This window comes from Eulemur rufifrons, chromosome 24, assembly GCF_041146395.1.
Source record: "Eulemur rufifrons isolate Redbay chromosome 24, OSU_ERuf_1, whole genome shotgun sequence".
Classification (NCBI taxonomy): Eukaryota; Metazoa; Chordata; class Mammalia; order Primates; family Lemuridae; genus Eulemur; species Eulemur rufifrons.
The window spans coordinates 3,635,300-3,659,146 of record NC_091006.1 but is presented as its reverse complement, the minus strand read 5'-3'; the positions used below and the strand labels follow the sequence as shown (position 1 = coordinate 3,659,146).

Below are 23,847 nucleotides of genomic sequence, written 5' to 3'. Positions count from 1 at the left end.
GTTTCAAAGGAATAGATAATTTGTACTTATTTATGGAGACTAGGTCCCTCAGAATTATAGCAGTACTATGGGAGCATAGTCTTTCCCTACAAATTCAGATATTCCCAAGTTGATGTAAAATCACACTTCCTGATTTTACTTAATTAGTAAAGAAACAGTAACATTTCATCAGATAGGGTTACTCTTTTTCTCCCCTTCTTTTTTAGCATGATGATTTAATTAAAAATATAGCTTGCTTCAGAAATGTTAGAGAATCTCCCCCAATCAGTAAATAACCATGCTATCACACCAGAAAAGGCCACAAACACACGCAGCATCGAGCTATTTTCACAAGACTTCCTTTCTAATAAACACAAAGCTTTCTCCTCCTCTCAGATGTCAAAATGCAGATGTGCCAACTGTAGGCGCGTTGCCAAGCAGAGGAGAAGCCCAGCAAGTTTGTCCAGCAAATTAGATTGTACGGAGGGAGAGCAGCTGCTCCCCAGCCTCAGACAGGAGGTGGCTGGGTGTGCTCCTGTCCTCTGAGGCAGGTCGAGGCTGGTGGCCCTTAGGGGGCAGGTAAAAGGGTCCTCCTGGGTTAGAACATAAAGGCTTTGAGGAAAAATAGAAAAAGGCTCATTCAAATGGGAGATCTACGTGAACTCATTCAAACTCCTTCCCTTGGACATACTGAGATCATATTCTGAGCTTAGGTGCTCTGCAGCTCGCATGCTGGCTGCAGGTCCCTGTGCCGCTGGCTGGCCTGAGCCATGGCCCGCCACCTTCTCCATGCTGCCACGTGGAGAGGCATGTCACCCCAACCACAAGACAGTGAGAGAGAAAAATCCCAAGCATTTAAGACTGAGTTCAAAAGCCCCTGGACATCTTTCCCTGGTTTGCATCTGGTTCGAGGCTGTGAATCAGAATTCAGAATCTGTGCTGCCCAGAGGGGACAGACAGAAACAGCAAGGAAACACCCAAATGCAATAAATAACACCAAGCTCAGGACCGGCCCCTGCCCCTCCCCCAGCTACCACTGCCGGTTACTCATCTGAACTGAAGGAACCCAGGGAGGAATTCCACCCCCAAAGCTCCCCGCACAACTTCAAGTGCAGGGATCCAGCCGCTGCTTCTGCACAGGATGGAGCCTCAGTCTTTCGCTTTGTAGCATCGTTTATGGCATGAACTAGGAACGGAATGTGCTCACACAAACACACAACAATTATACATCAGCATCTTTACAATATTAAAGGAGTCATATACAAGTCTACAGGCATTGTACACAGGGTGGAGGCCAGGGAGCCCCACCCACCAGTTCTCCGCAGGTTCCCCACCCAGGAAGGGCCAGCACTTGGGGACGAGACAGGGCCTGGGAGGGTCCGTCTTTGGGCCTGTCATCTGGGAGGCAGCAGGTCTGTGAGGACCCCTCAGGGCCAGTTCTCATTGGAATTCGGGGTCAAGAGGGCCAGGTGTGCCTGTGTCCGGGTCTTATCGGCAGGCTAGCATAACAAGTATAATTAGAACTCGGTGTGCATGTTAGCGTAAGAAAGTTGGAGCTGGGGATGGCTCCCTGAGCTGGGGACCCAGAGGAGATGCTGACAGATGGGCCCCTTCCTGGCGGGGCCCATTCCTGAGGTAAGGTGCGGCCCTGGCCCTGTGGCTGGTCTGAATGGGAGGAGACTTCTCCAGGAGCCCAGGTGGGAGGACACGCAGACAGGACTGGAAGGCCCTGGGCATGAGCAGGTCAGGTGACCCACCAAGTGCAGCCCAAGCCCCAGGTGGTTACAGAGCCACCCAGCCCCCACGCCCTCCTCCCAGCAGCCCTGCCCCTGGGGCCCTGCTTGGCTCTGCAGCAATCATCCCTGCGTCTGTCCCGAGCGCCCCAGCTCTGCAGGCACCTGGGCCTGAGCGCCGGGCAGCTCATCCACCATGTGGGCACGCTGCACGCCTGACCGAGAACTGAGCACCAGATAAAGAAGTGTTGGTCCTTGTCGGCCTCTCCGACGTGCACAGTCACACTTGCTTCCGATTTAAATACTGTAGAAAAATAAGCCATCTCGGACTCTGCCACTCGCACAGAAGCACAAATGGCGCGTCCGGAGTAGCTGCGGACGCTGCACCAGGCCGGGGGCAAGGGGCTGGGAGAGCTGGCAGCGGAGTTCCCACCACAGCATCTTTGGGTCACATCAACAGTCCTTCAGTGGGCATGCCTCCAGCACCCCACATTCTGTTGCCATGACGCCGGGGGCCCTGGTGCTCCCTGGGCCGGCTTTGGCCCCTCCAGCCCCGCCCTCGGTCTCACGCCCACTTCTGAGCACACAGGAAGACTCCCCAGCACTGTTTCCAGGTCCCTGGGGTGTCCCAGGTGGGCAGTGAGGCAGGGCCTAGTCCAAGGGCTCCTGCTTTATCCGGACAGCAGTGGGAGTGGGCTGTGGTCGCCGCTCCTCCCGGCAAAGCACGTACTCGCTGAACTGGGAGGAGTCCACGCCGCCCCCGCAGGACGCGGCCACGCTGAAACCCCTCTGGAACAGCCTCTCCAGGACCTGTCAGGGAAGAAACAGGGGTCAGCAGTGCCCAGCTGCAAGAGTTTACCTGGCTCGGCCTGGTGGGCAGCCCGCAGAGCCAGCCACCTTCTGCTAGGAGCTCGGCCTCACTCTCTGACAAAGGCCCCTGCAGAACTACCTGTGAGGTTCCACCACAGGAGGGGCAGGAGCTGCCAGCTCCAGGGGCCCCTCAAGTTAGCACCCAGGCGGGCCACCCCACCTAGGCTACCAACCTGCTGCCCTCAGGGGTGCACAGCTTTGATTCCTGGAGGCAAAAAGCCTTTGGGCCTCTTCTCTAGGGTGTAGCCTGCCCCTTCTCTCCAGACACAGGATCCCAAGCACTCCCCTCCCTGAGTCCTGTCCCAATAACTGTGAGTCCCAGATGGTTTGAGGCCTGGGGGAACATCAGCTCGAGGGAGCTCTGCATGGAAAGAAAGAGAAGGAGTCCTCCAACGCCTGAGTCTCTGCAGGCCTCCTTGGCCATGTGGGCTTGTGCCTCTGTGAGGGTGGGGTGTGGTCACTGTGTCTGACACCTGTGTCATCTAGCAAGTTCTGACTGACAGCCTGTGGGGCGTGTGCTTTTCCCCACAAAGTCCGTTCTGCCCTAACCCCAAATTATGTGTGTTCTTGGGTTTGGGAAGAGCTGTTAGAAAATGGGCCCCACTCCATGTGGGCTTCCTAGTTCTTAGACCTATCCAGGAAAAGCCAGTCCGGAAGCTCTGTGGGCAGCTCCTGGGTGCCTGCCTCCCAGGTCACAGGGCGGGGAGAGGGGCCCTAAGCCACTGGTATTCTCAGCCTCTGTCCCACCCCCCCTTGTTGCCTGGGTTTAATATGAATCCAGAGTCAGACTCTGGATGTCAAACGAAGCACACTTTGTTGAAAATACTCTGGGCCATTTTTATAGAACATCCTTTTGGAAAGAAAAAAAGTACAGATCAATTTTTTTAAGTCCATCCCCCAGGCACCATCATTTAATTATGAGCGGGACATAAATTATGCATCGACACATTGTTGCCTTTTTTGTAAGATGGCACGGAGGGCTTTGCCATTTGGGGGACAGTGCCTCCCTCCACCTCGCGCGGGGCCCGGGGCTCTGGGGAGGCGGGCGCGGGCGGCCCCAGCCCTCACCTGCACTGAGTTGAGCCGGCAGTAGCCATTGAGCGGGAAGCGGATGACGTGCGTGGGGTCCTGGTTCCAGCCGGCATTGACCGAGTTGCACATGACGTCCCCGGTCTCGGGGAAGACCTCCTCGATGAGGGCTTTCTCGCCACTGAGCGCGATCCGCTCCCCCAGGTCGGGCGTCACGCGCACCACCAGGCAGTCGCAGGCCCGGCTGCGGCGCCGCTGCTCCTGCTCCTGCTGCCAGCGCTCCAGCTCGCGCACCATGGGCTGCAGCTGGTAGTACCGCGCCTCCTCGTACAGCAGGCTGAAGTCCTGTGGACACCGCACACCGGTGGGGGGAGGCTGGGGCTCCCCTTTCCTACCAATTCCGCAGGAACTGCCATCCCCACCCCAGGGCACGGTGTGGATGGCCTGGGATGGCCGTCCCCACTGCACAGACGAGGCAAATGAGTGTGTGCAAGCTCAAGGAATCCGGCCTTGACCCAAGGGCAGCCGCTGGTGTGCACCAGTGCCAGACCCCCTGGGCCCTCCCACTGGCCCCAAGCACTGGGGAGAGAGAAGCCTCATGGAAAGATCTGGAGGCTGTACCTATGCCTGGGGACCTCCTGTCTTCTTAGAGCCCCACCGAGAGAACAGACCCTGCCAGGCATAGGGCAGCCCACCCTCCCCCAGCCCAGAGGAGCTCACAGCCCAGCCCGGGGGCAAACAGCTTCAGCTCCAGCCAAACCTGCCTGGGTTGGGTTTTCAGCTTCATCCGCTACTGGCCCCGAGAACTCTGAACCTCAGTTACTGACCTCTGAGTCTCAGTTTCCAGTCTACAAATGGATGTGGACACCCCACTCAGAGAAGGGGAGTGAGGATTAAAGATCTGCCCAGTGCCTGGCTGTGCCCCTGCCCAGGCAGGTGTGGAGTGTGACCAGGAGTCCGGAGAGAAGCCTTCCCCATGCCAGGCAGCCGGCTCCCACACACTGTGCTTCAGGCCCCGATACCGGCCGGTGCCCCGGGCCACTTATGCACGTAACACACGCTCGCCCACACCCACCTCAGCCCTGCGTGGCCGTGGCCGAGGTCCCGTGACTCACGCTCCTCAATCGGGCACAGTGAGCAAGTCTGGTGTGTGAGCCCGGGAGCCCCTGGGGGGAAGCCAGGGAAGCCCAGCCTGCCAGCCTGGCCTCTGGAGATGCCCCGAGGGAGGCCCAAGTTTTAACCCCTCCCCTGGGGCTGTTCCCAGTCGAGGACCCACCCTTGCCCTTCTGCCAGGGTCCCTAAGGGCTCCAACCTGAGCCTCTGTTCCCGAGATTTTGAATGGCAGCTCTGCCAAACGACCCTGTTTTTCCCCATAGCCCAGAATGTCTCTGCCCGACATCCCACCAGCTCTCCCAGGAGCGGGTGCCACACTCTCGCAGCCTGGGCCACCTCTGGGCCTCCGCCCATCGACTCAGGACTCAAGCCACAAGCCAAGAGGCACCCCCAAGAGCTCCCTTACTCTGCCAGGACGCACCCACGTGCTTTTGCAGCCTCTTCCTAAACGTAAGTCTGAGCTGCCACCACGCCCCGTCTTCTCTGCCTCCGTCCTTCCTGGTCCAAGGCCACCAGCAGCCCTCCCTTGGCCTGGGGAAGTGGCCTTACCCCCAGCTGCCCTCCTGCACCCACCCCGCACCCTCCTGCATCCTTCTCCACGCAGCAGCCTGCGTGATCTTTCCAATTCGCAGATCTCACTGCCCTTCCCCTACGCGCAGCCCATCCGCGGCACTCAGGGTAAAATGCCAAATACTGAGCCATCGGCCAAGGTCCTCACTTCAAACAGCAGCCTCCCTTCCTGCCCCTCCCCTCCCAGTCCGTAAGGCCCCAGCTTGACACCTTCTCTCTAGTTCTGGAAGGCATCAAGCCCTTTCACAGCCCCTCACCAAGACCCTCACCCATCTGTCCTGTTCCTCCTTCACCGCCCAGGTAAACGTCATTTCTCTCGAACCCACCCGGGCCAGGTTCCCTGTCATTCATTCTCACAATACTCCCTACTTCTCTGAAGCATCTGCTATGTGGAATTCAAGTTCAACACCTGTCTTCCCACTAGCCTGTAAGCGTCACGGGGCAGGCTCTACCCGTTCCCCCCCCCCCGCCCCCCCGTGCTTCACTGTGTTTTCAGCCCAAGTGCAGACGCTGGCGCTCAGTAACTGAGCTGCATGAAGGACAAAGGAGCCCCAGGGTGACTGGTCCTCTGGGCAGCAGAGGGAAGGAAGGAAGGAAGGACAGACGTGTGCTGGTGTGGGCCAGGTACCCTGGCCTGCATTTCCTTCCTCCCATGCTCCCTGGCTCAGAGGGGCTCCGCACCCAGGCAGGACCCAGGGAACCGGGTCACCTGCCCTGACAGCCTCACCCTGAGAGCTGGGGGCTTCCTTTGTTTAAGGGCGTCTGTTTAGATCATCAGGGTCTTTCCCCTGCAGATTGCCAAGAAGGAACAGAGGTATGAACCTCTAAGTCCCGTGACTCCAGCACGTAGCAGTCCTTAAACACAACACACGTTAGACTGGAATAAGTGCTGCAGCCTGAGTGTTGTTACACCCGGACAAATAAGCAAAAAATGTCAGAAAACAAAATTAGTTTAGAAAAACCGATTTAGCCTTCGGCTTCATCATTTAACTTTTTATGGTTGCCACGACAACCATGGGTCCACTTATTAAGTCACAGCGTCCCCTGTGTAATGCCATCGCACAGGCAGCGTCGTGGGGGAGCCGCCAGCTGCGGACTTACCTTGAAGTCATCCGGGAGCAGCAGTTTTGACGTCCGCAGGAAGCTCAGGACGTAGCGGAAAATCTCCCCATCCCGGTCAATGAAATAATGTTGCTTCAGACTGTCCAGGACGATGGGTTCGGTGCCGTTGAAGAGGCGGCTTATTCTGGCAGAGACAGGCGGGGCCGGACGTCTGAAGGCAGGAGCTGAGTCCACCTGCCCCACGTCCCACTCCTTAGAGCCACCCTGCCGGAGGGGCCGGGGCCTCACGTGGGTGACTCCGGGACTGTGTCAGGCTTGACAACACCTGCACACACCTGGGGCAGCCAGGCCACAGTCAGACAGGACATCCCACAGTCAGAGAGGGACACACCCAGCTATACACACCAGCTGGGCCACACACGTCACAGGCCTGGAAAACTATAGCAAGACACAGACACAGTCACCTCGCCCCACGCACACAAAGTCACAGAGCCGGTAGGCACACCCTCACCAGAGAGAGCCACCCGGAATATGCACACGGACCATCCGATACCCCAGCCAACAGCCGCACAGCTGCCGAGACAGTCCTTGGTACACACGTCCTGCTCACCCAACTCACGTAAATGAGCATCAGACACAACACACCTGGGCAACAGGGAGGGGTCACACGGTCCCCTTCCTCCCAACACACAAATCTCAGGCAGACCCAGACACATCCAGGCAAAGGACATACACCTGTCAACACAAGGCACCCAGAGACAGGAAGTCACACACACCCCACAGCCACTCAGGGAGCCATAAGGGCAGGCAGGGGGGACAGCACGTGTGCACGCGTGCCAGTGCACGTGCGCTGTAGTATACACGCGCACACACGTGCCAGTGCACGTGCGCTGTAGTATACACGCGCACCTACGTGCCAGTGCACGTGCGCCGTAGGATACACGCGCACACACGTGCCAGTGCGCGTGCGCTGTAGTATACACGCGCACACACGTGCCAGTGCGCGTGCGCTGTAGTATACACGCGCACACACGTGCCAGTGCGCGTGCGCTGTAGTATACACGCGCACCTACGTGCCAGTGCACGTGCGCCGTAGGATACACGCGCACACACGTGCCAGTGCGCGTGCGCCGTAGGATACACGCGCACACACGTGCCAGTGCGCGTGCGCTGTAGTATACACGCGCACACACGTGCCAGTGCGCGTGCGCTGTAGTATACACGCGCACCTACGTGCCAGTGCGCGTGCGCTGTAGTATACACGCGCACACACGTGCCAGTGCGCGTGCGCCGTAGGATACACGCGCACACACGTGCCAGTGCGCGTGCGCTGTAGTATACACGCGCACACACGTGCCAGTGCGCGTGCGCTGTAGTATACACGCGCACACACGTGCCAGTGCACGTGCGCTGTAGTATACACGCGCACCTACGTGCCAGTGCACGTGCGCTGTAGTATACACGCGCACCTACGTGCCAGTGCACGTGCGCTGTAGTATACACGCGCACACACGTGCCAGTGCACGTGCGCTGTAGTATACACGCGCACACACGTGCCAGTGCACGTGCGCTGTAGTATACACGCGCACACACGTGCCAGTGCACGTGCGCTGTAGTATACACGCGCACCTACGTGCCAGTGCACGTGCGCTGTAGTATACACGCGCACATACGTGCCAGTGCACGTGCGCTGTAGTATACACGCGCACACACGTGCCAGTGCACGTGCGCTGTAGTATACACGCGCACATACGTGCCAGTGCACGTGCGCTGTAGTATACACGCGCACACACGTGCCAGTGCACGTGCGCTGTAGTATACACGCGCACACACGTGCCAGTGCACGTGCGCTGTAGTATACACGCGCACCTACGTGCCAGTGCACGTGCGCTGTAGTATACACGCGCACCTACGTGCCAGTGCACGTGCGCTGTAGTATACACGCGCACCTACGTGCCAGTGCACGTGCGCTGTAGTATACACGCGCACCTACGTGCCAGTGCACGTGCGCTGTAGTATACACGCGCACCTACGTGCCAGTGCACGTGCGCTGTAGTATACACACGCACATACGTGCCAGTGCACGTGCGCTGTAGTATACACATGCACATATGTGCCAGTGCACACACACAGACACCAGGCACATGTGGTGCTGGCACTGAAAGGCAGTGGCTCAACAATGCAGGACCTGCAGGAAGTCCCTGGGGAGCCCCTCACACCTGTCCCTGTCCACTCCAGGAAGAAAGAACCAACCAGGTCTCAGAGCTGGTAACTCCCCGATGTCCAGGTGGCAGGCTCTGGCTTGGCCAACCGTCTTGACAGACCCTAGGCCAAGCTGTGGATACTTAGGAGCCCCAAAGAGGGATGGGGGCAGCCACGAGCTTGGCCTGGGAACAGGAGGGAGGCTGGCAGCGTCTCCCCAGTGTCAGCACCATCAGACATCTTTTGGCAGGCAGGGCCACCTGGGCACACCCACTTGTGCCCAGCTAGACCCTGCCACGGTGGCAGCTTGTTTGCACAGCTGGGAGAAGGGTAGCCCTCACCTGGGACCCAGATCTTCCAGCCCGGCCTAGACACAAGCCAGTGCCCAAGCCCCCTTACTCCCTTCTCGCACCAGCAAGGATCCCACCAGAGCTGCTCCCCTGTCCCCATAGCGGCCTACTCCTCTGCCCACTCTGAGTCAGCTGCTCCCAAGGCCCTGCCATCTGTGCCCAGGACGCACTAGCTGGGCAGAGGCTGAGGGGGTTGGAGCACCCACAACCCCTCCCAGCATCTCCCACCCAACCATCCTATGCTCTGGTGGCCTGGCACACTCGACGCATCAGCCATGAGCGTCTGCCCAGGTATGGAGGAGCCATGTAGTCACCTGGTCTCCCTCTGGGGACATGGCCCAGTCCCTGTCCCAGTAAAGGGCAAGGCTTTGTGAGGAGGTCACAGCTGCTGTGAGGGGTGTGGAGAGGCCTGAGGCTCTGAAGCCAGAGCAGCAGCCACCCAGACACAACTCATCTTGGCGCTCCAAAGGCCACTGAGCCCTGTCAACCCCCCAGGCGTGGTGACAGTGATGCTGGGGGACACAGCCCCTGCTGGAAAGTCTTGTGGGTTCTTTGGCTGGTTCCAGCTTTCGAAGCCCCCAAGATCTGGCCTAGCAGGGCCTGGGAATTCAGATGTCAGAGTGAGGCCACCCAGCACCCCTGGAGACAGAGGGAACAAGGCTGCCAGGTGCCATGGGCAGAGGTCGGCAGACAGCTGAGGGCCCGCATGTGGCACCAGCAGGAAGAAATAGGAGCCACGTCCACAGGTGAGTCAACAAATTCAAAGCCTCAGCCTCCCTGGGAACGTCCCCCACTCTTCCCGGTTGAGCTCAAACACTGGGCAGCAGAAAATTCTAGGCCTGGCCGAGCTCCAAATCCCTCTGACGTCAGGGCTGGCGGAGGCTCCAGCCCGTCCTGTCGGTCCAGAAGACTCCTGATCCACCCATATTCTAGGGCTGGCTGGGTTCTAGGTTGTCTTATTGGTCCAAGGCTAGAAGGTTCTCAATCTGCCTTACTTCAGTGCTGGCCAGTTCTAGATCTTTCCATGGTTTAGTGTCTGTTTCAGGATAAACTGGCAGCTGTGCAGCCCCTCCCAAGACAAAGGCCTTTCATGTTCTCAGTGTCCGAGGCTGCCAAGGATGTGAGCAGGATGGGAGAAGGTTAGGACAATTGCCAAGAAGGAACCCGCAGACCCTTGTAGCCTGAGCTCCCGCTGTGACATCCTGGGTTCTGTCCTTGGCTCCACATGTCCCCTGAGGCAACCGGCCCAGGCCACCCTCTGAGGGGCTGCAGGGTTTGCCGAGCTGACTCCAGACGTCCTCCATGGAATAAGCTGGGTAGTTCCCGCTGCGGTAGCTGGGACCCTTGGGGCAGAAAGGTACAGTCCAGCCACCACTTGTGTGCTCCCGGGAGGCATCGGGCACTTTTACTTTTTCCTTGTTTTTAAGTTCTGGCTCCAATTTCCCAGATGCTTCGGCGAAAGGTTATATTGGTTCCAAAGCTCCTGGCCATCTCCATTCCTTGCTTCCCGCAGTCAGCACAGACGTCAGCGTGTGGCTATGATGGCAGCAGCTAAGCGTCACCCGGCAGGCAGGACACCAGCGAGGGGGCTGCCCCAGGGAGTCTGCTCAGCCGTCTCTGGGTGAGGACCAGAGGAGGCAGCCAGGCCACCCCGACCCGCAAGGAACCGGAAGCCCAGGCAGTGCAGAGGGCGCAGGAGCTACAGGTGTGGGCACCCGGCCCTCCCAGTGCTGCCCAGGACAGGACACTGTTAACATCCGGAAATGCTCTGGGGACCTCAGCACGCTTAATACTCCATCTCCAGGTGACTCACAGATCAGTGACACTGGGTAAGCGATTGATCTTCCTTTCCAGAATTGGTGAAAAACAGTCTTAAAACTGTAATAATCCACTAAAAGAAGGATGGGAGAGATCTGGGGGGCGGGGGGCCCTTGCCAGCACAGCCGCCCGACTCACTGCTCAAGCCCCCGAGTCCCTGGACCCAGACCATCCTGCAGGTCACACCACCCCAGCCTCTAGGCTAAAGCTTCAGGCCTGGGAGCGGCTCTGCTGCAGCCAGAAGCCAGCCAGGCAGAGCAACAGATTCATCCTGAGCCCCAGCCTCGGGGAAGAATGCAGACTGCTGCCCCTCTGGGCACGTCCTGCCTCGAGGGTCCCACATGCCAGATCACAGGGCCACAGAGGCCTGAGCTCCCGGCGAAAGGGCACACCGCACACAGCTGGGCCTGGGAGGGGAAGACCCCCGCCCTCCTGCTCCCGGGCTGCAGCCCAGCGCCAAGAATGAAGAGGCCCCTCCGTTCCCTCAGGGCCTGGGCTGCGGATCGCTCCAGAAAGGCAAATGTCTGATTTCTGGAAACACTTTACAGAGAGGGTTGTGGGCAAAGGTTTTATGAATTTCACTCACAAACGTCGTCAACCGATTAAGGGATGATCTATCTCAAACAACTTGGGAATGCCGCAGAAGGCAAAATTGAAATTAAATAAGCAGAATCCATCTCCCAGCCCAGACAGCGCTCCGTAGGCACGCAGGCCGAGGCTGCAGACCTGGTCTCGGGGCTCCTGGCCCCCCAAAGCCCCAAGCTCAGAGCCCCAGGACTAGTCTGTCAGGCTGGGGCAATGGAAGCCCCAACTATATCTGTCCCCCAGGCTCCCCAAACTCGGAACCACACACTGCATCCACCTCCGGCGCGATCTACTCAAGGGGGCACGCCTGCCCTGTGGGGGCTCCGCCCTGGCCCTCAACAAGCTCCGAAAGCAGCCACCTCCATGCACTGTAATCCTCCCTGCTTGGTGCAGCCATACAGGTGACGAGGCAGACTGACACCCCCACACACGATCCCTCGGTGTCAGGGGGATTAATTAGTTCTTCATGTTATGCTAAATGCACAAAGCAGGGGTGATGCCTGCAGCCCGGGCCTTCCATGCTCAGCCCTCGGTGGCCCCAGCAAGAGTGGTGGCCGCCTCGCTGTGCCAGGAGCAAGCAGTCGTGGCTCAGCAAGCAGTTCCAGGAGATCTCAGGGATGCAGCCCAGCGCAGGTCAGCCCTGCCGCTGTGCCAACGGGGAAACCAGGGCCCCCGCCCAGGAGGCAAGAGTGGGAGAGTCGGAAGTACCCAGAACCTCGGATAGGGTCGAGGGTCGGGGCAGCCCGGGAGTTCAGCAGCGTGGGGGACGCCTTACGGGAAGGAGCCTGCAAGCTCCCAACAGGGTCCTGGTCAGACCTTTTATGCACTGATGGGGTACGAGGCTCCTGCCCATCCACAGCCCTGGATATCCCGAATTTCCTGGAATCCCTGCCAGTCACTGACTGCATCGCCCAGCTCCAAGGGAAGCCTGCCGCCAGCCCTCAGGGCCCAGCAGTGGCCACACCGACAACGATGGCAACTGCTGCTCCTTCTCCTTCCCCTTCTGCAGTTTCCCAAGGTTAGAACAGGAAATGGGATTAAATACCCGACTCCACCTCATGATCTCATGACTTACCTACTTAGCATGGCTCACAAACGACCCCCTTGCAGAGGCCAAGCCTGAGTCCCACTCCAGAGGAACCTGAAGGTACGTGAGATTCCCCAGCCAGGCGCAGGTGGGGCTGGCTCTGAATAAATCCTAAGCCTCTGTCCACCAGTGGGTCCGGAGCTCCACCTTGCACTACCAATGCCGCCAGATCAGGGTCACAAGCCTCTGTGCAAGGCAGCCTTCAACAGGTGGACTCAGCCTCCCAAACCCTAGCTCCCCAGGTACCAGCCTGTGCACCCTGGAGAGTCAGGTGTGGGGGGCTGGCAGGGGAGACAGGCCCCCAGGCAGCAGGCTGCAGACGCTGCCCCTACCATGTGCCTGCTGCTCCAAGGGGCCCGGCTCTTACCTGGAGTCCGGGTACTTTGTGAGCGTGGCCAGGCTGCTGGTGTACATGTGGCCGCCCACGTCGATGTGCACAGGCGCGTTGGACTTGGTGAGCTGAGCTGGCAGTGGGATCCCCTGGGCAGCCAGGGGGGACACGGGCGACCGGGTGAGAGATAGCCGGGACATGTTTCCTCCCTCCTAGAGATGGAAACAAGGCAGGAAACAGGCGTTTCTCCGCGACACAGCCGTGCACTCCCTTTATTGGGAGTGTGATCACAGATCTAATCAGATCACTTCTGCCTGTGCCTGATCACATATTCAGCTGACAAATTATGGCCACCACTGTAATTAAGTGTATTTGCATCATTTTCTTCAAAGTACCAGAGGGAAAAAGAAAGATGCTTATTAGCAATAAGAAATCAAGAAAAAAAAATTTTCAAGGTGTCAGCCTCCAGGGGCATAAAACAAACTGCAAAATTCTAATTAAAGGTCGCAGGCTTATGTGTTAGATGTGAAATATCCCCTGACAAACGAATCACCAATTTGTGAATTGGGATTCAGGGGTTTTTGCAAGTTTGTCTCAGTAACGAGACACCTCTAAATTAGTGACTTCCTCAGCACCTAAGGCGTCGAGTTTTATACATGTAGTAAATTTCACATCAAATTAAGAGCATTTTTGTTTCAAAAAATACATAATCGTGCAGCCAGTCAACAGCCATCTCCTGAGTGCCATGGCCCCGAGGGAGGACAGCCAGGGAGCAGGTGCTCGGGAAGAAGGCAAAGAGGGGCCCGGAACCCACCCAGCCCACCCGGCAGGCTCACCGCGGTGCCGCTGCCGTGCGCGTGAAGTGAGGACCCGCTCGGCCGCTCCTTGCGGTGAGGCATCTAGGCTTCCATCACTGCCCAGAGTACCTGCCGGAAGCACGGACAACACCAGACAGGGCTTACTCCTCGGCAGCTGTGGGCACAGGGTCTCCCATGGAGCGAAAGACACTTAGAATCGTCCTTTCCGAACACTCTCTGGGACCCCACGTGCCCCATGCAGCCCACCAGCATCGTCTGTCTCCACGCCCCAAAGCAGGTCTCCCAGCCATAGCAGATCTCACACACACACACACACACACACACACTCTCACACGCACACATGTGTTTTCTGGGCAGCTCCATGCCTGCTAATTCAGCTAATGACAGTACTGAAACATATGCTCACCATTATTGCCCCGAAATGTTTCAGAACAAATCTGATTTTCCTGGTATTTTGGTTTAGAGCCATGTTACCAAGCGTGTCTCCTCTTGCATCAGCAGAGAACCTTGTAGACCAGGCTCAAGAAGGATCCCCCACCCTCCATGGGCTGGGGAGCCTAAGACCTCTCTTAACACCATCCCTACGGGTGTTAAGATGCAGTTTGCAACTGGCCAGACACACACAAGCCCTTTAGCAGAAGTCAGGGCACAGGGACAAGGGCAAGTCACTTGGGAAGCCACCTCTCCCCTATGGCTTCCCAGAGCAGAGCAAACCTGTCTTTGTTTGCCTAGTCTGCACCTCAGTTTGTCCCCAGGTCCCCAGGATGGTGTCGTCTGTGCCTAATGTATTCCAGACCCCTCAGGATCACACACCCTGCCCCGAGGCATCAGAGAGCTGGCCAGAGGAAACTGCCCGTCAGCAAATGCACCCTTTCTCCTACTCCTCCCCAGATCACTCAGTGACTTCCCTCTGTGCCACAACCACCGGAAATAAGGTTGTCCTTCAGTCCCTCGAAGCCACGCCCGGGCACTTTGCAGCCCCTTATGCAGGTGGGGTGTCGAGGGGCGGGTTTCTGCAGCCACTTCCACTGACCTGGGGCTGTCGAGGGAGCCCTGCACAGCGAGTAGTCCGCCCTCACACATGTGCACATACACTGGCCTCCACGCACCCACCCTGGACTTCTCTGTCGTAGGTTTAACCTTTGAGAGGACAACCACATGACATTCTTGGGACCCAAGGGACAGCTTTCTCCTGTTAAACTCTGGCATCTAAGTTTGTGCCTTGAAATTCAACATTCAATTTTAAAACATAGAGCAAGGGCCAATGAGAGTCAAATCCTGCAACTGTAGGTAAAGTTCCTCTCCTGTGATTTGTTCTGCCCGGAGTGCCAGGAAGTTCCTGCGGTGAAACTGTCTGGGCTGGGGTGGCAGTGGGAGGTCGCTATGAGCCCTCGCTGGGGGCTGGCTGTGAGCTCACAGTCTGCTGCTTTTGGCCTTCCTGAGTTCTGGGAAGCTTAAAAAAGAAAACCAGGTCACTTAGCTCAAGGAAGTTCTGAGAACCAAAACAGACCTCAGGAATGGCTTATCCTGCCCTAGGAGGCTCTGCTGGGGGAGGAGTCAGAAGGGAAAACGGAGGATAAGCCGAACTGGAAGGAATTCCGACTGAGATTCTCAAGCGGACTGCACAGTTTCCCTCTCACCAGGACACTATTAAAAGTGACATTTAACGCCAAGCACCACCACAAGCGCTGCTCCACCCTGCTCTCGGCCTCTTTTCCACGGCAAGCACAACCCCATGTTCACGGCAAACCAGAAACTCACCATTGGAAGCCCCAGGCTTTACGCCTTCACCCGAATCTCCAACGCTCCCGCGGACAAACGCATCTGTGCCGGACCACGGCCTTTCCACCAAGACCACCGCTGAAGTCAGAAGCACAAAAGTGGGAGCAATCAGAGACACAAGTTCACTCCACCGCCACCAGCACCAAACCCACGACCCAGCCCGGCGGGCGCCGGCCCTCCCCAGGCTCGGCCGAAACGCCTGTTGCAGAAGGGCCCGCTGATGCCCGCGGGTTCCCAGCCTGGCCCCGTAGTGACCCGCTGCTCCAGCTGCGGCGGGAGACCCGGGTCCCGCACCGCCCGCCGCCGAGCCCCGCCCGCCCGAGCGGAGGGAAGTGAGCAGAATGCCACGCTCATTTACACACAAAATGATTTTGTGTCCCATTGTGCTCGCAGTTGTTCAGCTCTCTGGGGGTGATTAAACTGGCTGAGCTGCGGCAGCTTGAGACGATTTCACTAAATCGCTTCTTCGTGAAGTCGCTTCTTTGCTAAGCTGTTATTTTAACCATAAAAGGTAAACAGAAGGCGCCTTGCGAGCTCCCTTCAGCTCTGCGCCCTGGGCGCCGGCCCGGGGCGCAAGGGCCCAGAGCCTGCAGAAGTGTCCGGGGGGTGGGCCGGCAGCGGCAGTCGGGCCACCTGGTGCGCGCCAGCCCCCCGCAGCCAAGCCAGCCGGCCGGTTGGAACTTCGGGCGGCGGAGCCGGCTGGGCCGCGGCTCCAGACGCCTCGGGGCGGGGTGGCCGCGGCACCCGAAGCGCCAGGCGGGGCGGGGAGGGGTGTGCGGCGGAGGCGGGGCGGTGACAAAGTTAAATCAAGAGGCAGACACTTGGAGACCACAGATGGGAAGCTCGCCTAATTAAGGACGTAAAAGCGCTTTTGTTCTCAAAGTTTATTGTTGCCGGGATTTAAAAAAAATTAATTGAAACTAATGCTGTTATTCACTCGTGCAGTTAAATTCCTTCATGCACATTTGAGACACGCAGGGAAAACTTGGAAGCTTATCTTCCTGCAGTCGGGAGTGGGGGCCGCAGGGGGACAGAAGGGCGCTGCGGCTGTTCGCCGGGGTGGGGTGTCGGCGAGCGTGTGCCCGCGTCCAGATCGGGGGTGCGGGCGGGCTGCTGGGCCCCGGAGGCGGCGACCGGGTCTCAGAGCGGCCCGCTCTCGGCCCCAAGCCCCGCGCGCCTGGGACGACCACCAGCGCGCCGGCCCCTCCCGCCCGGTTTCGGACTCCCGGGGTGGGCGTCAGAGGACGCACGTCTGTCCCGTTGGAGAGTTTTTCTTTCTCTGATTTGGGCGGCAAGCTGGGCCCTGTGCGCACCTAAGCCCCAGCTGCGGGAGCCCGTTTCTGACCCCGGAAACTCGCCGGCCCTGCCGGACGCTCGGCCCTGCACTGGGGCCAGAGTGCGGGAACCTGCAAGCGCGCGCGCACACGCACACACACACACACACCCCTGCGGCAGGAAGCTCCGAGCCCGCCTGCGTGGGGAGGGTCCACTCGGGGCCGGGACCAGCCCACGTGGGCACCCCCCCCCCCGCATCAGGCCTTTGTGCTGGGCGCCCCCGCGCCGCCTGCCCCCGCCGCCCAGCAGAGGGACAAAGCAGCCTCCCCCGCCCAGGTCCGGACCTGGGCCGGGCGACTTTCCCGGCATCGCAGCCACTTTGGGGACAGGGGTGCGCGGCGCGGAGCGGTGGCCGCCCGCGCTGGGCTTACCTCTGAGCCAGAGCGGCGGATCCGGCTCGGGCGCAGCCCCCGCCCCCCGCAGCCGCCGGTCTCGGGCGCCGGGCGCAGCCTCGCCGCCTATGCTCGCCGCGCGGGTCGCTCCGGTCTCGTCCTGGAGTTACTTTCTCTCTCGCCCCCAACCCTCCCCCCACCCACCCCTCCCGCCCCGGCCCCCGCTTCGCGCGGCCCCTCGCGGCGCGGCGCGCCGGGGCCTCCCCTCCCCGCCCTCCCCTTGCCTCCTCCCTCCTCGCGGCCGCCGCCGCCGCCTCTTCGCGCCGCTCTCCGCTGCCCTCCCGCTTCCTCTCCCTCCTCTCCCGCGGCCTCCCTCAATTGCGAGGGAGAAAACCAGCCCCCGCCCCGGCCGTGGCCCGCGCCCCGCCGCGGCCCAGCCGGACGCGCAGGGCAGCGACCCGGCTCCCGGTCACCGGCGCGGCGAGCGCGAGCGGGCGCGCGCGGCGACTCCTGGCTCGGGGCTCGGCGGCGCCGCGGGGCAGAGGATTAGAGTCGCAATTAGCTCCGCGCGCCCGCGCCTGCCGCGCTCGGCGACAAAAATGCGCCGTTTCCCTTCCTTTCGCCGGGCGATCGCCGCCCGCCTCCGCCGGGGCCCGCGCCTTGCCCTCGGGGCCGCGGCCGGGACCCTCCCGGAGCGGTGCGCCCAGGCCCCGCGCCCTCCGCGGCCCAGCCCCCCGCCCCCCGCGGCCGGCCACGCGGCGCCCGGGCCTCCTCCGGGCTCGGGAGGGGGTGGAGAGAGGCTGATTTTAATCATTGTCATTTCATCTGATGTAATATTTCCCCGGGCGCTTTCAGCTGGGCATAAATTTTCGGCTCCCAAATAAGTAACACAGGGCACGTTTCTCACATTTCTTGACTCCTCGGTTACAAAGAGGAGAGCAGCCGCCGCCGCGGCGCCCGGGGCTGGGGGCGGGACTTGGGGACAAACTGGGCTGCGAGTCCGCCGCGGCTGCTGCGGCGGGGCCGGGGGCAGGGCCGCCCCTCCCCCTCCCCGGCCTCCCGCCCAGGGTCTCGGCCCCGCTGCCCTCTCCCGAGGAGCGGCCTTTGCCGTGACGTTTGCGGACACGCGGTCGGCCACCGCGGGGGCACCGGCCAGACGCGCCATTTCCTTTGCGCGCACTGCGCGAAGGGGACGTCGGCGGCCAAGAGTCCCCGCGGCGCCGGGACGTGCGCCCGGGGCGCACCTCCCGGGTCACCGCGTGGGCTGCCCCTTCCTTCTCTCCTTCCTCCTCTCCCGCCTCCTCCTCCCCTTCCTCTTCCTCCTCTTTCTCTGGCGCCCGGTCGTCCCTCCTCCTCGACCATTTCCCGGCTCCCAGGAAACCGAGCGCGGAGCCTCCAGCGCGCCCGGCCTGCGGGGCGCCCCCGCCTGGCTCCCTGGGTCCCGGGCTGGAGCCGGGCTCGGGCGGTCGGGCGGGTGCGCTCCGGCCGGGGGCTGCGCCGGACCCCCACCCCGAGCTCCGGCCGGGCCTGGGCGCCCTCTCGAGGCCGCACTCCCGGGGGGGGGGGGGCGACTCTGGGGCAGGGCCTGGACCGGGAGGGGGAGCCGGTGGGGAGAGACTGAAATGGGGACCTTCCTCCCTCGACTAGGGGACTAGGGGACCTCGCGCGTGGAGAGTGTCTGGACCGCGCTCCTGTAACTTCTCCACGCGGGGATGAGCAGAAACTTTCCTCCTAGGGGAAGGTTTTATTTATTTATTTATTTATTTTAGAGCTCGTACTACTGGAGAAGGGGGAAATTTTCTCATTAAAGTTACATCCCTGCAGTTAGTTCAATTACTTGATATATGCAGAAGATGTTGTAAATTTATAGATTTAAATAGCTTACAAAGATGCCGCAGGCCCCATCAGTTAATTTCCTTAATTTATGGATTCTGAGCTGCTCCTGGAACAGAAAGGGGCCCTGGAAGTAGGTCAGGGATCTATGCCGGGGCTCCAGCGCGGCCCACGGGCTGCCCACTCTGCGCCCCACGCCCTGGCGCCCCCGGGCTTCTGGTCCCCAACTGCTACTGAAGAGCGCCACGCTCTGTGCTGTGCACCCAGGCCACGCTGGGCCCTAGGGGTCGGCTCAGCTCTGTGGCCAGCTGCCCCAAGCAGGACCTAGAACAGCAAACCTCCACTCCCATCCCACTCAACATTGAAGGGACAGAGCCAGGTAAGAAGGGCAGCGAGTACCCAAATACTTCCACTGCCTGAGTCCTCCCTTAAATGCTGGCTGGGGTCACACAAACAGAACCTTGCCCCCTCCCCAGGCCTTTGAGGAGGGCACAGTGAGGCAAAATGCACAAGGCTCCCGTCTGAGGAGCAGGGACCCACTGAAAACTCGCTTGTCATGGCCCGTGTGGCCCCCAGTGCCCCTCATGCCTCTTTTTCTCCTCTTCTCGTAGGTGGCCGGTTTATGCCTTTGTTTTGTGTTCAGTATGGGTGAATATATACATATAAATTAATACTTAAAAGATTGGTATAAGAGAAACTGTTTTAGGAAGCCACATGGCAATGTGATTAGTGTTGGTATTCATGATTTAACATTTCTTTTCCCACTAGATGAAGTTTCTAAGATTTGCAAGGTACATGTCAAGGACGGGTGTCTAAATGGATTTTTATTTATTCACAACTCCAAGACTAATTGCTTCTCTTTGCCTCAAGGCCATGAGATTGGTTTTAATATGACACTTCAAAAGTATTCATGGAACTACAGAGATACTAAGTGTCATTGTTTAAGAGACAAATCTCACCATGGTACTGGTGACCCTGAAAATAGGATGTTCCATTTTATTTTAAATTCCTACGTGGTTTTTTTTTTTTTTTTGAATTTCACTTTATACCAATTATATTAAAAATGTACAGTTTAGTCGAAACAAGAACTGACCATTTTGAAAGACCTTTATTTCCTTAATACTGCTGGGGATTTTGTTTTCCTATTCCTGAATCCTTTTATTAAAAAGCTGAACTTTATACGTGTCGTTAAGAAGAGTAAGTTTGGGTCATAATTTATTCTCAGGTGTTTTAAAAGTTCCTAGCTAAATATCAACCATCTCTTACATTGAGAGGCGTGGACGTGGACTCTGATAGGCATTTAATGATCTGAGGTATATAATGCAATGGCAATGCATTATTTAATTGACGGTGTATAATTTGGACAGAAAATATATTGAAACATCTTGTGGAATACATCCTATTTCATTGCTGTGGTTCAAGAGATGAAATTAGATGTGAGTCTAATCAGAACTTGCTCTGTCATTAAGGTGGGACTAGCACTTAGGCCATGACAGTTCATAGTTTAAAAAGCAGATTCAAACCTCTGCTTGCTTTGAGGTTCCTCTGCACGGTCCCTTGAGAAGTACAAAATCATTTGCGGGATCAAGACCTCATTTCCAGATATTTCAGGTTGGCTTCCAATGTGATTTTGTACTTTGTTGTAATTGTTTGCAGACTATGTTTAAAAATTAGGGCCTTAATAAGGAAGGGAAAATGAACCCAAAATGAGATTACAGAGTCTGCTCCATCCAACCTTCTCAAGAAGGCTGTGACCAGACCAACCGATGAACAGACTGAGGGACCCGGCTACTGCTCTCCTGGGGGTGTAGTGGGGAGGGGACTAGGGTATTAGGCAGGGCTGTCTCCACCATCCCCCAGGCTTCCTGGGGTGCAAGCCAGACCCTCCTAGGTCTGTGCCCACCTCAAGGCTCAGCCCCTGTCCAGGCTGGGGTTGTGCTATTTGGCCCAGAGACCGCTTGGCCTCTGCCTCTACCCTGGGAATCCCCCCAATCTTCCATCCTGGCGAGATGAACACAGAGATTAGAGGAAGTGATGAAACAGATGACACATGGGACTGTTAGGCACCCCCCAACCCCAGCCCCAAGCAGATTGCCCCCGCTTGTCCTTGAAAAGAACCAAACAAAACCAGATAACACTGAGCTCGGCCCAGTCCCTGGCACCACACCTAGTGGGCGCTTGCGATTTCCGGTGGGCAGAAAGGCAGGGGCTGCCTCCAGATGTGCAGGCCACCCCTCCTTCCTACCTGCTGCCTGTCGCCCAGGCGTGCCACTCAGAACTAAGCCTGCTGTTGGGGTGACAACAATGACACAAGACCATGTCCTCCTGACTAGGAGTCTTAACATGGTGGTGGCCTGTGCTGGGCCTCCGGGGAGCCAGGAGCCCCCACATTGCTTAAAACTCTACGTTTCAGCCTTTTTCCCAGGGAAGTTTCAGTGTTTTCACCAAATTCTCAAAGGGTCTGTGTGAATTTGGGTGCAAGTGGCAAAGGCCACCTCAGAATAGCTTAAAGAGGAGGGAAGTTGATTTGGTGGCTTGGCAGAGTATCCCAGGACCCAGGTCTCTCCACTTTCCTCTGCCATCCTTGGCACGGTGGCCTGTTCTCATGCTCCTCTTCTCTGGTCTCAAGACAAAGGAGCTCAAATCTTCACACCTTCCTGGATACCCATAGAGAACAAGCAGATTATCCTAGTGGCCCCCACAGCCCTCCCTGTCACATCCTGTTGGCCCAAACTGGGTCACGTGCCAACTTGCTAGCCAATCACTGGCAAAGGGATCTTCGTAGACCAATCAAATTTACCCCTGGGCTAGATAGGGTTGGCGTTGGGGTGGCTCCCTGAACCGTTGGGAGGAGAGCGGATACTGGGCACAGCAGGCCCTCCTGGGGGAAGGATGGGTTCTACCTTTAGGGTTGTGCCCCCAGGGTTCAGGAACTGTCACCAGAACCCTGAGCTGGCCTCACGCTGGGGAGAGGCCAGCTCCAGGCCCCGTAGCAAGGACTATGCAGCAACGCACAAAAGCTTGCTAGAAAGATGAGGCTGTTGCAGGTGAGGGGGCCGGGGAGGCCGTCTGTGGAGTCCTCCAGTTTTCCCAGTCAATCTCACATGCCCAGACTGGATCCCTGGAACATGGCTTTAAAAACGAGTCCCATTCTTGGCTGAGCCGAACCCAGGCAAGAGCAGAGAAGGGAAGGGGAGGGGAGGGAAAAAGTCAAAAAGAACACTGAGTCCTGCCCCTAAGTGACTTTGTGTGGCTGCCACTCTGGCTTCAAGTGACCACCTGGGGGCCACAGGACAGGGCTCTGCAGGTGTGCTTGCAAGGATCCACAGGAGTTTTTCCCACGAACAGAGTTTAGACAATGAGGAAAGTTGCCTTTGGTCAGTCAGAACCCCTGCCCTGGGCTCCTTCCCAGGATGAAAGCCGGGCACGCTGAGCCTCTTCCTTGTCACAGGCAATCCCTACTCCTCGGGCCTGTCCTGGAGGAGACAGTCTGTGCAGCGCAGGAACTTGGGAGTCTGCGTCTGGCAGGGTGACTTTGGGCTTCACCTCTCTGAGTCCTGGTGTCCTTGTGTGTAACGTGGGCTGCTGGGAGAATTAGCCGTGAGAACGTGGCAGAGAACTGGGCCCGGGGGGAGCGCCCTGCCAGTGTGAGCCGTGGGGAACATGGTGATGGCCGGCTTCGCCCCCACTGGCCTTGCACAGAGCGCCAGCCAAGCCGTGGTCAGACCCCACCCCTACTCGGGCGCTTTGGTCTCAGAGCCCACCCACAGGAGGCAGACAGGAGCATGAGAAGGTACGATGGAGTCCCCTTGCGTCCCCTCGAGTCCCCTCACATGGGCCCTAGACTCCAAGGGTTGGACTTCAAACACTACCTCATGACTGTATTATTACTATTATTGTTAATTATTATTATTTTAGACAATCTCATTTTGTCGCCTGGGCTACAGTGCAGTGGTGTCATCATGGCTCACAGCAACCTCGAACTCCTGGGCTCAAGAGATCCTCCCGCTCAGCCTCCCAGAGTGCTAGGATTGCAGGGGTGAGCCACCACGCCCAGCTCATGATTTTATTATTAAGATAACTTGTATACATTAAAGGGAAGAATGTAAAATTTGCCTAGCATTTAAAGATTTCAGAGAAATTTCATGCTTGCTTTGGGCCGAGTCTCTGGGGTGGGCCCAGGAGGTGTCCGCAGGGCCCCTGGGGGTGGGGGGGATGGAAGATCTGGCCCAGGAGACGAAGGGCCCCGAGGGAGGAGCCCTGGAGGGCACAGGGGTCTGCTGGGAAATTCTGGTTATTTTTCAAGCTGTGAAACTCTTTATTGTCTTCTTTAACGTATTTTAAAATATTAATAAAGCATACATGATCATTGTAAATATAATAACAGCTCCCAGAAAAGGTACAAAAGGGAGACAAAAGGCCTCCTTCTTCCCTTCCCAGGGGGAACTATGTCAACGATTTGGTGTGTCCATCCAGTTGTTTTCCTGTTTATGTCCACACAGATGTGCAGGCACACACGGACACACAATTGCACAGACTCACACAAATACACTCAGAGACACACAGAAACACAACCACAGACACATCACACGGGCCCACCGACACAGATACACATACTAACCAACATGCAGAGACAAACACGTACATATTTGCACAGAGACGCACACACACCGTCAGTTACTCAGGCATTCACACACAAGCAACAGGCACATAGGGTGCAAACACAGGTACCGAGAGGCACATAGAACCACAGGCACAAAGACACGTGCACACACACCTGCACACACAGCCATACACACATGCACACATACATGTGCTTTAAAAATGCAGCATCAAGCTATTTATACTAATCCACAGCCTGTCTTTGCCCCACCGTGTATTTCAAAATACAGAAAATAATATAACAGACACTCGTTTACCCACAACCCAGGTGTAGCAAAGATTACCGTTTTGAATATTTGCTTCAAATCCCTCTCTAACAACAAAATGAAATGATACAGCCCATAAACCCCTCCCTT

The 23,847-nt window shown here is 57.9% G+C and overlaps 1 protein-coding gene across 4 annotated transcripts; it reads right to left on the bottom strand.

Moving 5' to 3' along the window:
* Positions 1 to 87: 87 nt before the first annotated feature.
* KCTD15 (potassium channel tetramerization domain containing 15) lies at positions 88 to 21,959 on the bottom strand. Of its 4 annotated transcripts, XM_069457186.1 has the most exons (7): positions 17,036 to 17,161; positions 15,309 to 15,407; positions 13,566 to 13,655; positions 12,766 to 12,941; positions 6,396 to 6,540; positions 3,651 to 3,956; positions 88 to 2,522 (listed from the first exon to the last, which is right to left on the bottom strand). In XM_069457186.1, exons 3-7 carry the CDS (start codon positions 13,626 to 13,628, stop codon positions 2,364 to 2,366), a joined length of 849 nt encoding a protein of 282 aa, XP_069313287.1. In that variant the 5' UTR covers positions 13,629 to 13,655; positions 15,309 to 15,407; positions 17,036 to 17,161; the 3' UTR covers positions 88 to 2,363. The 4 variants fall into 4 exon arrangements, with proteins under 4 accessions (XP_069313287.1, XP_069313288.1, XP_069313289.1 ...); XM_069457187.1 differs by lacking the exon at positions 17,036 to 17,161 and having other exon boundaries at positions 15,309 to 15,417; XM_069457188.1 differs by lacking the exons at positions 15,309 to 15,407; positions 17,036 to 17,161 and adding an exon at positions 14,262 to 14,289.
* Positions 21,960 to 23,847: the final 1,888 nt, after the last annotated feature.